The sequence below is a fragment of the Sus scrofa genome, chromosome X (genome assembly GCF_054392235.1).
Source record: "Sus scrofa isolate SSC_HxYL_T2T_F1_AM1 chromosome X, Sscrofa_HxYL_maternal_Yorkshire_Landrace_v2.0, whole genome shotgun sequence".
Lineage (NCBI taxonomy): Eukaryota > Metazoa > Chordata > Mammalia > Artiodactyla > Suidae > Sus > Sus scrofa.
In genome coordinates this window covers 66,665,809-66,681,769 of record NC_139401.1, presented here as the reverse complement: position 1 = coordinate 66,681,769, position 15,961 = coordinate 66,665,809, and the positions used below count along the sequence as shown (strand labels likewise).

Sequence of the window (15,961 nt, the reverse complement as noted above, 5' to 3'; positions counted from 1 at the left end):
GAGGCCCAAGAAATTGCAAAAAAAAAAGAAAATTGAAATCATATCAAGCATCTTTTCCCACCATAATGCTATATGACTGTAAATCAACAAGGAAAAAACTACAAAAAACACAAACACATTGAGATGAAACAACATGCTACTAAACAACCAATGGATCACTGAAGAAATCAAAGAGGAAATTAAAAAATACCTAGCAACAAATGACAACAAAGATATGACACTCCAAAACCTATGGGATGCAGCAAAAGCTGTTCTAAGAGGAACGTTTATAGCAATACAAGCCCACCTCAGGAAACAAGAAAAAACTCAAAGAAACACGCTAACTTCACATCTAAAGCAGCTCAACAGAGAAGAACAGACAAGACCTAAAGTTAGTAGAAGGAAAGAAATCATAAAGACCAGAGCAGAAATCAATGAAATAGAAACAAAGAAAACCACAGAAAAGATCAATGAAACGAAAAGCTGGTTCTTTGAAAAGATCAACAAAATTGATAAACCCCTAGCCAGACTTATCAAGCAAAAAAGAGGACTCAAATCAATAAAATTAGAAATGAACAAGGAGAAGTAACAACGGACATCACAGAAATACAAAGGATCCTAAGAGACTACTATATGCAACTATATGCCAATAAAATGGAAAACCTAGAAGAAATGGACAAATTCTTAGAAAAGTACAATCTTCCAAGACTAAACCAAGATGAAATAGAAAAGATGAATGGACCCATCACAAGAACTGAAATTGAAACTGTGATTAAAAAACTTCCAACAAACAAAAGTCCAGGACCAGATGGCTTCACAGGTGAATTCTATCAAACATTTAGAGAAGAGCTAACACCTCTCCTTCTGTAACTATTTCAAAAAAATTGCAGAGGAAGGGATACTCCCAAACTCATTCCATGAGGCCACCATCACCCTCACACCAAAACCAGACAAAGATTCCACAAAAAAAGAAAACTACAGGCCAGTCTCACTGATGAACATCAATGCAAAAATCCTCAACAGAATACTAGCAAACTGCATCCAACAATACATTAAAAGGATTGTACATCATGATCGAGTGAGATTTATCCCAGGGAGGCAAGAGTTCTTCAATATCCACAAATCCATCAGTGTGATACACCACATTAACAAACTGAAGAATAAAATCCATATGATCCTCTCAATAGATGCAGAAAAAGCTTTTGACAAAATCCAACACCCATTTCTGATCAAAACCCTTCAGAAAGTGGGCATAGAGGGAACCTACCTCAACATCATAAAGGCCATATGCGACAAACCCACAGCAAACATCATTCTCAATGGTGAAAAGCTGAAAGGATTCCCGCTGAGATCAGGAACAAGACAAGGATGTCTGCTCTCACCACTACTCTTCAACATAGTTCTGGAAGTCCTCGCCACAGCAGAGAAGTAAAAGAGATAAAAGGAATCCAAATTGGAAATGAAGGAGTAAAACTATCACTATTTGCAGATGACATGATACTATACCTAGAGAATCCTAAAGACTCTACCAGAAAACTGTTAGAACTCATCCACGAGTTTGGCAATGTAGCAGGATACAAAATTAATACACAGATATCAATGGCATTTCTATATGCTAACAATCAAAGATCAGAAAAAGAAATTAGGGAAGCAATCCCATTTACCATCGCATCCAAAAGAATAAAATACCTAGGAGCAAACCTACCTAAAGAGACAAAAGACCTGTACTCTGAAAACTATAAGCCACTGGTGAAAGAAATCAAAGGTGACACAAACAGATGGAAAGACATACCATGCTCGTGGACTAGAAGAGTAATACTATCAAAATGACTATACTACCTAAGGCAATATACAAATTCAATGCAATCCTTATCAAAATACCAAGGACATTTTTTACAGAACTCAAACAAAATATTTTAAAGTTTGTCTGGAAGCACAACAGACCCAGAATAGCCAAAGACATCCTGCTGAAAAAGAAAAATGGAGCTGGAGGAATCAGGCTCCCGGACTTCAGACTATACTATGAAGCAACAATCATCAAAATCATATGGTACTGGCACAAAGACAGAAATATAGATCAGTGGAATAGGATAGAAAGCCCAGAGTTCAACCCATGCACCTACAGCCAACTCATCTATGACAAAGGAGGCAAGAATATGCAGTGGAGAAAAGACAGCTTGTTCAATAAGTGGTGCTGGGAAAACTGGACAGCCACATGGAAAAGAAGGAAATTAGAACACTCCCTAACACCATACACAAAAATAAACTCCAAATGGATTAAAGACCTAGATATAAGACCAGACACTATAAAACTCTTAGAGGAAAACATAGGCCAAACACTCTCTGACATAAACCACAGCAATATCTTCTCAGATCCACCTCTTATTAGATTATTGACAATAAAAATAGAAATAAACAAATGGGACCTACTCAAACTACATAGTTTCTGCACAGCAAAGGAAACCCTAAACAACACAAAAAGACAACCCACAGAATGGGAGAACATCTTTGCAAGTGATTCAACTGACAAGGGATTAATCTCCAAAATTTATAAACACCTTCTACAGCTCCATACCAAAAAAACAAACAACCCCATCAATAAATGGGCAGAATGTCTAAACAGACAGTTCTCCAAAGACGTACAGATGGCCAAAAAACACATCAAAAGATGTTCAACATCACTCATTATTAGAGAAATGCCAATCAAAACCACGATGAGGTACCACCTTACACCAGCCAGAATGGCCATCATCCAAAAGTCTACAAACAATAAGTGCTGGAGAGGGTGTGGAGAAAAAGGAACCCTATCACACTGTTGGTGGGATTGTAAATTGGTGCAACCACTGTGGAAAGCAGTATGGAGATGCCTCAGAAAACAAAAATAGAACTATCATTTGATCCAGCCATCCCACTCCTGGGCATCTATCCAGAGAAAACCATGACTCGAAAAGACACATGTACTCCAATGTTCATTGCAGCACTCTTTGCAATAGCCAAGACACAGAAACAACCTAAATGTCCATCAACAGAGGAGTGGATCAAGAAGAGGTGGTACATATATACAATGGAATATGACTCAGCCAGTAAAAAGAACGAAATACTGGCATTCTTAGCAACATGGATGGACCTAGAAATTATCATGCTAAGTGAAGTCAGCCATACAATGAGACACCAACATCAAATGCTTTCACCGATGTGTGGAATCTGAAAAAAGGACAGACTGAACTTCTTTGCAGAACAGATGTTGACTCCAGACCTTGAAAAACTTATGGTGTCTGGAGGAGAGTTTGGGGGGGGGGGGATGTGCTTGGGCTGTGGGATGGAAATCCTGTGAAAATGGATTGTTATGATCATTATACAACTATAGATGTGATAAATTCATTTGAGCAATAAAAAAATAAAGTAAAAAAATAGTAAATATGGAAAGAAAAAGACAAAAAAAGAAAAAAACTTAATGGATGTTTTTAGTTTGTAACCAGAAAACAGCTTTAGTTTAGAAGTAATATATACTTGTACCTCCTTTCTTATTTGCAGAATTCTGGTCTTAGTAATAACATAAGATTAGGTAAAACATTATAGCAACTGTGGAGCCCTTGGACTGGGTTTGAGTGCTGGCTCTGCCTCTCAAGTGCTTAACTCCTTTGAATTTAATTTTATCATTTGTAAAATAAATATAATACCTACCTCCAAGATTATTATGAAAATTAACTAAGAATGTGGCTGAAAATGTCATTTGTAATCTGTGAAGCTTGAGCTACAAGTATAGTGTTTCTGTTCTTATTAACGATATACAATCTGGCTACAGCTATCTCTTCTACTTTATCTCATATTATTCCTCTGTATCATCATGATCGTGATATAAACCACCATTACATTAGGCACAGGATCTAGAATGGGGGAGGCAAAAGCCCTCTGTCACTCCAAGCAAATAGTGTCTCTCAAACAGACCAATCACATTTCCCTTTTCTGTGTCTTGCTTATAACTATCTCTTCTTTTAAGAAATGTTCTTATTTAAATGCTACCTTTTTAAAGTTCAGCTTGAGATTTCCTTCCACTGTAGGGACTTCCCAAATTAATTCCAGTCCTCAGTGATCTCTTCCTACTCTGAAATGCAGTAATTTTAAACATGTATGCTAGTTATTTGGTCTGTATCATATATACTGCCTTATACTGCTAATACATGACTTGTCTATCCAACTTAACTTATAAGCTCCTGGAGGACCATATTTCCAGTACCTAGCCCAAATAGCTCCTCCCAAGGAGTTGCCGAATACAGTTTGAATGAAATGTTTTGATGTTAATGAGCAGGGTAATAGAACTCTTGAAGGCAGAAAAATATTTGGCAGATGCAGATATAGGATGTGTTTGTGTAGGATGGTGAGGAGGAGGAAATGAGAGAAAAATCTGTAGTTGGGAACCCAAAGGCAAATGTATTTTTAAAGGAATTTTTATAAATTTACATTTGATATGGAAAGTGGAAGAATTATGGAACTGTATTTCTAAAGAGGAAAATAATTTTAATAGAAGAGAAAGATAGCAGGGGGGAATTTTTCAAGTAATTTGAATTAGAAGGTAGAAGAAAGGATGGATTCACCAAACCCAGGAATCTGAATATATCTCTGCAAAAGGACAAGGGTAGAATCCAGGTTTACTTACTATAATTGCTTTACAAAAGACATTTCAAGTGATAGTGATACTGTCATTCATTTATCAATTATTTATCAAACATCTACTATGTGCTAGACCCTGTTCTAGGCTCTTGGGATAAATAAGTAAACAAAACAGTGATATGCCTTCTAGGAGCTAACATTCAAGCAGGAGGATAAAAGACAATAAACAATAAACATAATAAAGAAGAAATTACATAATATGTTAGAAATTGATATGTAATATAGAAAAAATAGTGCAGGGTGAAAAGGATCAGGAGTGGGAGTGGGCTGGAACTAGTGTGAGTTATTTTTTTAAAATAGGGTGGTGAGGGTGAGTCTCATTGAGGAAATGACATTTGGTCAAAGACTTGAAATTGGTGAGGGAATTAGCTCTGTAGATATATTGGGCGAGTGAAGAGGAAAACTATTCCAGGTAGAGGTAAGAGCCAATACAAAGCCCAAAGGTGGGTACCTAGGAGCAGCAAGGAAACCAATATGGCTAGAGTAGGGTAAATAAAGGGTGGAATTAGTGAGAGATGAAGTCAGAGAGGTGATGGAGACTCTGGATTATGTAGATCCTTATAGACCAGAGAAAGGACTTTGACTTTCACTCTGAATGAAATGGGAAACCATTGGAGGGTTTTTAACAGACCAGGGACAATGATTTGACTTTCATTTTAACAGAAATGCTATGGCTGTTGTATTGAGAATAGACTATAAGAGAGACAAAGTGGAAGCAGGGAGACCTGCCAGGAAGTTTTCAAAGTAATAATACAGGGGAAAAGAAGGTGACTCAGATAAAGGAGATAACAGTGGAGGTAAATGATAACAGAATTTGCTCACAGTTTGGATGAAGGGTATAAAAGTAAGAGATGGAGTCATCAGATGGAGTTGTCATCAACTAAACTAGGAAAGGCTGCAGAAAGAGCAGGTTTGGGGGAAAATCAGAAGTTCAATTTGGACATGAGGCATTTGAGATGTCTATTAGACCATCCAAACAGATATCTGAGTAGTCAGTTGGATATATGACTCTGAAGTTGGGGAAGAGGTCTGGGCTGAAGAGAAAAGTTTAATGACAGTCATTAATGTATGGATAGTACATAAAGTTATGAGACTGGGATGCCATCACCAAGGGAGTGAGTATATATGGAGTATAGAAGAGGACCAGAGATTGAGCCTGGAGTCTTTAAACATCAATAGTTGAGGAAAGAAGAGGAACCAGTAAAGGAGAATGAAAGGGAACAACCCATGAGGTAGGAGAAAACAAGGATGATATGGTGTCTTGGAAGCCAAATGTGTTTCAAGGAGGAAAGAGTGATCAGCTATATTGAATGTTGCTGATAGGTCAGATACAATGAGAACTGCGAATTGGCCATTGGAATTTATAATATGGAGGTCACTGGTGAGCTTGACAAGAGCAGTTTTGGTAGAGGTAAGACAAAAGTATGGTTAGAGTAGGCCAAGAAATAACTGAAGGGAACTGGATGCAGTAAGTATAGAAAGTTCTTTAGAAGAGTTCACTACAAAGGAAAGAACAGAAATTGGGTAGTAGTTAGTGAAAGGAGTAGGATCAAGCTTGAGCTGGGATGAATGAGAATGTTTATATGCTGATGAGAATGACCCAGTAAGAGGAGTTCCCTTCGTGGCACAGTGGAGGCGAATCCGACTAGGAACCATGAGGTTGTGGGTTCAATCCCTGGCCTCGCTCAGTGGATTAAGGATCTGGTGTTGCCGTGACCTGTGGTGTAGGTCGCAGACACGGCTCGGATCCCACGTGGCTGTGGCTGTGGCGTAGACCAGCAGCAACTGCTCTGATTAGACCCCTAGCCTGGGAACCTCCATATGCCACAGGTGCGGCCCTAAAAAGAGACAAAAAGACAAAAAAAAAAAAAAAAAAAAAAAAGGAATGACCCAGTAAGAGAACAAAAGTTGACAATGTGAAATAGAAAAGTGAGAATTGTTAGAGTAATGTCATTAAGCAGACAAGAGGTGATGGATTCAAATGTATAAGTTTAGGGTTTGGCATTAGGAAGGAACATGGATAGTTCGTTTATGATAGCAGTTGAGAAGGCAGAGTATATTATGTGGTTCCTGGTGTGTGAGAGGACATGGTAGTGGGAATCTGTGAAAGTTCTCTTCCTGACTATTTCAGTTCTTTCAGTCATCACCTGAGAGCGAGAATAGGAGAGGAGGTGTTGGGGGTTGAGTAACAACGGTAAGATATCAGCTAATCGCCCAGAAAATCAAGAAAGTGAATGCAACGATAATGTGGTATGCTTGACTTGTAGCAGTAAAGTCCTTTTGAAGTTTTAAAATTAAGCAAATAGTGGTACAGGTTTTTATCCAGCCACTTTCAGCTGCATGGATGCGGGCACAAAAGTCACTAGAAAGTTGAATTTAACCTTATGGCTTATGGTTTTGCCAGATGAATACAGTGTAAAAAATGACAGAAAAATTAAAGAACAAGGGAGTTGTTATAATTAATCCCCATAGAATTTATACTAAGTATAGAGGAAGACTTCAAGGGGATGAGGAGCAGTGAAAGATTAGTAGTATTAATGGATCTTAATGCAGTTTAAAGATTGCTGGAGTGATAGAGGGAGTGAATTAGAAATGTAGAGATGGTAGAATACATGAAACAGAGCAGGGTACAAGAGTAGCATGAGGGAGTGAGACACCTAGAATTGGTCCAGCCATAACCCTTAGAATGAATGCCTCCTTAAATCTTGTACCCTAAGAGCCTCACTTGCATCACCTGGCTTTTAGTAATGACAGTGTCCAATGAATGACTGTGCTATTGAATGGCTAAGGTAACTAATTGGCAGAGTGGAATTCAAGGAAATAAGAGATTAGAATATTAGGAGGATCATCTATCTGTATACTGAAAATGCCAAAAATTGACAGAAGTATTTTTTGGAAAAAATACCTGAGCAGTAGATAAATCATCAAGAAATGAGAAGTGTCCTGAGAGCTGGTGGATTACATTTAAAATGAGGGATGGTGGGTAATATAGTCTGATGACAGGAAGTTCAAAGCTGGAGGTTTTAGGGAAGAAGAAGGGAAAATTATTTTATTTTGTTTTATTTTATTTTTGTCTTTTCTGTCTTTTTAGGGCTGTACCCGTGGCATATGGAGGTTCCCAGGCTAGGGGTCTAATTGGAGCTGTAGCCGCCAGACTACGCCACAGCCACAACAACGCCAGATCCAAGCTGAGTCTGCGACCTACAATCACAGCTCACGGCAACAGCAGATCCTTAATCCACTGAGCGAGGCCGGGGATTGAACCTGCAACCTCATGGTTCCTAGTCAGATTCGCCTCCACTTCACCATGACAGAAACTCCGGGAGAATAGTCTTAAAACATTAATGAAGAGAAAAATTATACCTATTCCATCTCCAGGTCTGGAAGTAGAAGGAAAATGAGAGAAAAACAGCTACTACTTGAGAGGGCTTCATTGGAAGCAGTATCCTTGGAGAAACCTAGATTTCTATTAGAGAAAGAATGTGGAGAAAACTTTCCAAGAAGAGGTTACTCGTAGAGGAGATTTTTCTGATGAAGGACTGATTTTCAGAAAGCATAGTGGAAGGGTAGGAGGGGCTGGGCAGAAATGCAAAAATAAGAGAAAAGGGATTTACAGAGCCTTATGTGGATTAGGGTGCTGGAAATAACCTGAGAGTCTGGGGTTCTTTTCATTACTGCTGACAAATAGGAATAAAGGGCACAGTAAGATTAGTCCTAGTGGATTCAAGGCAGTGTTGGCAAGGCTATAGATGTTTGTGGATAGGAAGGAGTGGGTTTCTGGGGCCAGTATGAACCTGTTCTGTTTTTGTTAATGAGTTGTATCTTTTTTGGGGGGGGGGATATTTTCTAGGGCTGCACCTGTGGCATATGGAGGTTCCCAGGCTAGGGGTCCAATCGGAGCCGTAGCTGCCCACCTATGCCAGAGCCACAGCAATGCCAGATCTGAGCCACATCTGCGACCCACACCACAGCTCACGGCAATGCCGGATCCTTAACCCACTAAACGAGGCCTGGGATCGAACTCTCAACCTCATGGTTCCTAGTCAGATTCTTAACCACTGAGCCACAACAGGAACTCCAATGAGTTGTATCTTCATTCTACCATCTTGTAGTAGCTCTTTTAAGAATACAAAACAAACAAGTTCAAATTTTTTTTTCTTGCCCTTAATGGACGGGAATATAGACAACATATTTTAAGTATCACTTTTGAGATGTAATTTAACATATTATATTTGTCCTTTTTAGAATGAACTACAAATTGTGGCAGGAAAAGCTTTGGAATGTTTAGCTCAGTATTCAGAAGACCCACAACAAGTCCTTACAGCTTTAAAGTAAGTAATCCACATCCTGGGATGTGAGAAGGTTTCCTTCTGTACACCTTACTCTTGGTCTATAAATTCTGCCAAAATAGTGCTGATGTGATCAGGCTGAGTCAATGCCTATAATACCATTTTTCCACCTGTATTGAGATATAACTGACAAATGATATTGTGTAAGTTTAAAGTATATAACCTAGTGATTTGATATACATTTATATTATAAAATGGTAAGCACAATAAAATTAGGTAACACATCCATCACCTCACAAATTATACACTGTGTGGTGAGACATTTAATATTTACTCTCTCAGCAACTTTCAGGTATATAATTCAGTATTACTAAAGTACAGTCGCCATGTTGTACATTAGATCCCTGGAATGTATTCAGCTTAACTGAAAGTTTATATCAACATCTCTCCATTTTCTCTGCCCACATGCCCTGGCAACCACTATTCTACTCTGTTTCTATGTGTTTGGCTTTTCTTTGCTTTTCTTTCTCTTTTTAGAGATTCTACATGTAAGTGAGATAATAGAATATTTCTCTCTTTCTGTCTGACTTACTTCACTTAGCACAATGCCTTCAGGGTCCATCCATGTTGTCACAAAAGGCAGGATTTTCTTCTTTTATATGCTTGAATAATAATCCCATGTGTGTGCATGTGTCTGTGTATGTGTGTGCCACATTTTCTTTATCTACTCCTCCATTGATGGACACTTAGGTCGTTTTCATGTCTTGGCTATTATGAATAAAGCTACAATGAATATGGGGTACAGATATCTCTTTAGGATAAGAATTTCCTTTCCTTTGGATGTATACTCAAAAGTGGGATTATTGGATTGTATGGTAGTTCTATTTTTAATTTTTGAGGCGCCTCCATGCAGTTTTCTTTTTTTTTTTTTTTTTTTTTTTTTTGTCTTTTTGTTGTTGTTGTTGCTATTTCTTGGGCCGCTCCCGCGGCATATGGAGATTCCCAGGCTAGGGGTTGAATTGGAGCTGTAGACACTGGCCTACGCCAGAGCCACAGCAACGCGGGATCCGAGCCGCGTCTGCAACCTACACCACAGCTCACGGCAATGCCGGATCGTTAACCCACTGAGCAAGGGCAGGGACCGAACCCGCAACCTCATGGTTCCTAGTCGGATTCGTTAACCACTGCGCCACGACGGGAACTCCAAAATTTTCTTTTTTTCTTTTTTTTTTTTTTTGTCATTTTGCCATTTCTTGGGCCACTCCCGTGGCATATGGAGGTTCCCAGGTTAGGGGTCGAATCAAAGCTGTAGCCATCGGCCTACACCACAGCCACAGCAATGCAAGATCCGAGCCGCATCTGCAACCTACACCACAGCTCACAGCAACGCCGGCTCCTTAACCCACTGAACAAGGGCAGGGACCGAACCCGCAACCTCATGGTTCCTAGTCCAATTCATTAACCACTGCACCACGACGGGAACTCCCATGCAGTTTTCCACAGTGGCTATACCAATTTGCGTTTCCATTAACAATGCACTAGGGCTCTCTTTTCTCTACAACACTTATCTCTTGTCTTTTTTTTTTTTTTTGTCTTTTTTTGTCTTTTGTTGTTGTTGTTGTTGTTGCTATTTCTTGGGCCGCTCCCATGGCGTATGGAGGTTCCCAGGCTAGGGGTTGAATCGGAGCTGTAGCCACCGGCCTAACGCCAGAGCCACAGCAACGCGGGATCCGTGCTGCATCTGCAACCTACACCACAGCTCAGGGCAACGCCGGATCGTTAACCCACTGAGCAAGGGCAGGGATCGAACCTGCCACCTCATGGTTCCTAGTCGGATTCGTTAACCACTGTGCCACGACGGGAACTCCTATCTCTTGTCTTTTTGATAATAGCAATTCTAACAGGTGTGAGGTGATATCTCATTGTGGTTTTGATTTGCATTTCCCTGATGATTAGTGATGGTGAGCATCTTCTCATGCTCCTGTTGGCCATTTGGATGTCTTCTTTGGAAATATATCTGTTCATGGCCTCTGAATAGAGGGGTTTTTTTAAAAAATCAGATTATTTGTTTTATGCTGTGGAATTATAAGAGTTCCTTGTATATTTGGGATATTAATCCCTTATAAGATATATTGTTTGCAGACATTTTCTCCCATTCCATAGGTTGCCTTTTCATTTTTTAAAATGGTTTCCGTTGTTGTGCAGAAGCTTTTTACTTTGACATAGCTGCACTTGTTTATATTTGCTTTTGTTGCTTATGTTTTGGGTGTCATAATCCCCAAAAAAATTGTTAAGGAGGTTTTTCCCTATGTTTTCTTCTAGGAGTTTTACAGTTTTTAAGTCTTAGATTTAAGTCTTTAATCTGTTTTGAGTTAGTTTTTCTGAGTAGTGTAAGATAGGAGCCCTATTTCATTCTTTTGTATGTGGATATCCAGTTTTCCCAGTGCCACTTATTGAAAAGACTGTCCCCATTGAGTATTCTTGGCTCCTTTATCAAATATTGGTTGATGATATGTACATAGGTTTGTTTCCAGACTCTCTATTCTATTCCATTGGTCTATGTGACTATTTTTATGCCAATACCATGCTATTTCGATTACTACAGTTTGTGGAATATTTTGAAATCAAGAAATATGATGGCTCTAGCTTTGTTCTCTTTCAAGATTGCTTTGGCTGTTCAGGGTTTTTTATGGTTCCATGTGAATTTTAGGATTTTTTTCCTATTTCTGTGAAAATTGTTATTGGAAATTTGGTAGGGATGCTCAGAGTTAAAAAAGGTATCAATTGACCCTGATCTTTCCCTTTCTCTCTATGAAGGAAAATGGTTTATCACAAGGGAACCTTTACATACAAAATAAGGCATAGGAGGGTGATGTTAGGACATGATAATTCCTAATGATGTGACTGATATTATGCCAGTGGAAATAATTGGAAACCAGAAAGGTTCTATAGTGGATTCTCCCATTGATCAACTAGAGACCATACTTCTGAAGGGAAATAGAGTCACAGATATAAAAAAATATCATAAGGAGTCTTAAGATACTTGCATGCCTTCAGTCAGATAAATATTTAAAATAATTCAGGATGATTGATGGTATCTTTTTTAATTTTGGATTTGAGGAGCTCCCTCATGGCTCAGCGGGTTAAGGATCCATGTTGCCACTGTTATGGCTCCAGTTACTGCTGTGGCACAGGTTCAGTCCCTGGCCTGGGAACTTCCACATGCCATGGACATGGCCAAAAAAAACAAAGATTTTTAGGATTTTAAATTTTACAAACTACCTTATTTTGTCAGTTTGTCATTATGCTGCCAGATCCCTTAAAAAAATAGCCATCCTAGTTTACATAGAACCCAAAGGCCAGTTCTAGTTTCCTTTATAGAAAGAAAAATGTAAAGACTTGTACACTATACATGATGTTCAAACAGGTGATTTGGGGCAATGATAGAAACTGTGGAACTGTTTAAAATTTTATCTAAGCAACACTTTTGTTTTAAAATTATTTTATTAAATTACTCTTCTAAAATTGTAAAATTGGTATATATTCTCATAACAACCATTAAGATCTATAAATAAAATAATTAATTTCATTTTTACTCTCTCTTTTCTCACGTCTGCCTCCTGGAGTAATCAAGATTAATAATTCGGTATATATTCTTTCTTATGTTTCTTCTTAAGCATCATTTTTTTATTTTACTTTATCATGCAGGTGTTTGTGTCGTCTTATTCTTCCAGGAGTTTCTCAAATGACAGACTCTGAAAACAAGTAAGTTATAATTCAATAGAAATGATGTATTTATCATTAGAAAAAATATCACTAGAAACCTTATACTGAGAGGTAAGGTCTTCTGAGAATCATATTTTGGCTCTGCTGCTTATTAGATGTGTAACCTGGGCTTCTGTTTCCCCATCTGTAAAATGGGTATAATAATACCTGCCTTATGAGGTTGCTGTGATGACTTGATGAATAAATATCTTTAAAATACTTAGAAGAGTGCTAGGTACTCACCATGCCCTCAATAATATTAGCACTTATTTCATTATGATATTGCATCTGTTTTCCCATTTCTTAACAGGAGGCTTCAATATGGGCATATCTCTTACTTTCCCACAGAAACATATATAACCTGGTTGGCTTCTGATTCTATATCAGCTCAGCTAGTAGTATTCAAATATCTTTCTGCTCACAGTTTCTGTGGCATAAGATATAAAGAACTTAATTTGTGGAAAAATTGGACCACCCACCCATTTTTCATTCATAAAATTCACTTCTTCCTAATAATTAAAAAGAGAATTCAATTCTATTACAGATAACTTCCAGAGAAATATCACCCATCTCTATTTTCTCTGCTTGGACAAAAACTCTGTAATAGTGTATCACTACTTCTTTTTCACTTTGTATATTTGTTCCTGGAGGCAATATACTTTTTCAGTTAAATTCTTTGGGAACTATCTATGACTGAGATAATATTAGATTGATGACACAACTTTTTTCATACTACAAATTTTACCCAAACATTTACGATAAATTTTGCCACTTCTTTACATGCTCTATAAATCCATTCAAAGGGTACTCAAAAAACTATCTAAAAAAAAATATTGGAGTTCCCGTCGTGGTGCAGTGGTTAACAAATCCGACTGGGAACCATGAGGTTGCGAGTTCGATCCCTGCCCTTGCTCAGTGGGTTAAGGATCTGGCGTTGCCATGAGCTGTGGTGCAGGTTGCAGACATGGCTCGGATCCCGTGTTGCTGTGGCTCTGGCGTAGGTTGGCAGCTGCAGCTCCGATTAGACCCCTAGCCTGGGAACCTCCATATTCCGCGGGAGCAGCCCAAAAAATGACAAAAAGACAAAAAAAAAAATTAAGATGATTAGAAATTTGAATAATTACCAAATGTTTGATCATATTAAGAAATTAACTTTTAGGAGTTCCCGTCGTGGCGCAGTGGTTAACGAATCCGACTAGGAACCATGAGGTTGCGGGTTCGGTCCCTGCCCTTGTTCAGTGGGTTAAGGATCCTGCATTGCCGTGAGCTGTGGTGTAGGTTGCAGACGCAGCTCGGATCCCGCGTTGCTGTGGCTCTGGCGTAGGCCGGTGGCTACAGCTCCGATTCAACCCCTAGCCTGGGAACCTCCATATGCCGCAGGAGCGGCCCAAGAAATAGCAACAATAACAACAACAACAACAAAAAAGACAAAAGACAAAAAAAAAAAAAAAAGAAATTAACTTTTAGGAGTTCCCGTCGTGGCGCAGTGGTTAACGAATCCGACTAGGAACCATGAGGTTGCGGGTTCGATCCCTGCCCTTGCTCAGTGGGTTAACGATCCGGCGTTGCCGTGAGCTGTGGTGTAGGTTGCAGACGCGGCTTGGATCCCGCGTTGCTGTGGCTCTGGCGTAGGCCGGTGGCTACAGCTCTGATTCGACCCCTAGCCTGGGAACCTCCATATGCCGCGGGAGTGGCCCAAGAAATAGCAAAAAGCCAAAAAAAAAAAAAAAAGAAATTAACTTTTAGGCATTTAATGGTTGCATAGTTATGTTTTTTTAAAGAATCCTTTCCTATTTTTAGATCCATCTTAAAATATTTATGGATGAAATGATGTGATGTCTGAAATTTGCTTCAAAATAATATAGGAGAGGAGGGAGTAGGTGGAGGTATCATTGATATAAAATTGATGATGAATTAATAATTTTTGAAGCTGGGCTGTAGATACATGGGGATTCTCTCATCTGTTAACGTTTAGACATCTTTGAAGTTTTCAACAATAAAATTAAAAAACAAAAAAGGAAACTCAGAGACTGTACGTAGATAGCTACTGGATTGTAAGAGCTCCTTGAAGGGTAGGACCTTTGTACTTATCTTTGTATCTTTGGAACCTGGGATAGTATCTGACACATAATAGCTACTCAATTTATTTAAATGAATATCAATTCTTTACAAGAAGATCTTTAACACTGGACTTACACGTTACTTGATATTCCATGTAATTGTGATAGATAGTCAAATCCCACTCATTAAAACATGGAGAAAAGGAAAGAGATCTTGTTTAAATTAATGATAAATTTAAATTACAGAATATTTTTAAATATACTTTTATTATTTTCAAGTAAATATAATAATAAAGAACATCTATTGGCAGTGTTTTCAGGTAGAGGTCAGGACCTGATTTAACAAATAGATTAGGCTAAGATAGAAAAAAAAGCCTGGAGTTCCCCTCATGGCTCAGCAGTAACAAACCCTACTAGTATCCATGAGGATGTGGGTTGGATCCCTGGCCTCGCTCAGTGGGTTAAGGATCCAGTGTTGCCATGAACTGTGGTATAGGTCGCAGACATGACTCAGATCCCATGTTGCTGTGGCTGTGGTGTAGGCCAGCAGCTGTAGCTCTGATTTGACCCCTAGCCTGGGAACCTCCATATGCCGCAGGTGCAGCCCTAAAAAAAAAAAAAAAAAAAAAAAAGAAAGAAAAGAAAAAGAAGAAAAAGAAAAGAAACTTAATTCAGTGGGAGGAATCAGAGAACTGAATTCTGGTTTTAGCTATTTCACTAACTTCTGGTTTACCTTAGGCAATAACAGCTATTTAACTTCTCTAAACTTTATTTTCTCTCCTGTTAAATAAAAGAAGCTGAAATGGATAATTTCTAAGGTTCTGTCCTCTTCTAAAAATCTTGCGGCTTTCAATTACAGTATCTATCTAATTATTAGCAATTCATGTGCGAAAATTTTTGAAAGCAGTTTGTCTCTTAAATAGACTATACGTCCCTTTATATAACCTCATTCTTATTTGTACTATTTATTTGCATTAATGGACCCTCCCACTTATTTTATATAGTCACTGAGTTAAATAATGAAGAAGTCAACTTTAGCTCAGCTGAAATTCAGATTAATAAAATTTACTGTTAGAAGTTACTTTATAAAGCAGATGTCTAATATTTATACCTAAGAAAGCTGCTACTTTTCCTGAAGTACAGTCTGTGTTGTGTAGTACTAGACATTCTCCTGATAAGCTAAGTCTTATAGTATGT

General features: G+C 38.5%; 1 protein-coding gene across 6 annotated transcripts in view; it reads left to right on the top strand.

Annotated features, from left to right (window-relative positions):
* Positions 1-15,961, top strand: part of TEX11 (testis expressed 11) — a 382,097-nt gene that overhangs the window by 252,759 nt on the left and 113,377 nt on the right. For all 6 annotated transcript variants that reach the window (XR_014835135.1, XR_014835136.1, XM_003484125.5 and 3 more), the window contains 2 exons: positions 8,896-8,981; positions 12,648-12,704. Coding sequence is in view for 4 of the 6 variants with exons in the window: in XM_003484125.5 (XP_003484173.3) it covers positions 8,896-8,981; positions 12,648-12,704 (143 nt within the window). In the remaining 2 variants the exon portion in view is untranslated. Of the gene's footprint in view, positions 1-8,895; positions 8,982-12,647; positions 12,705-15,961 lie in introns of those variants that run through there.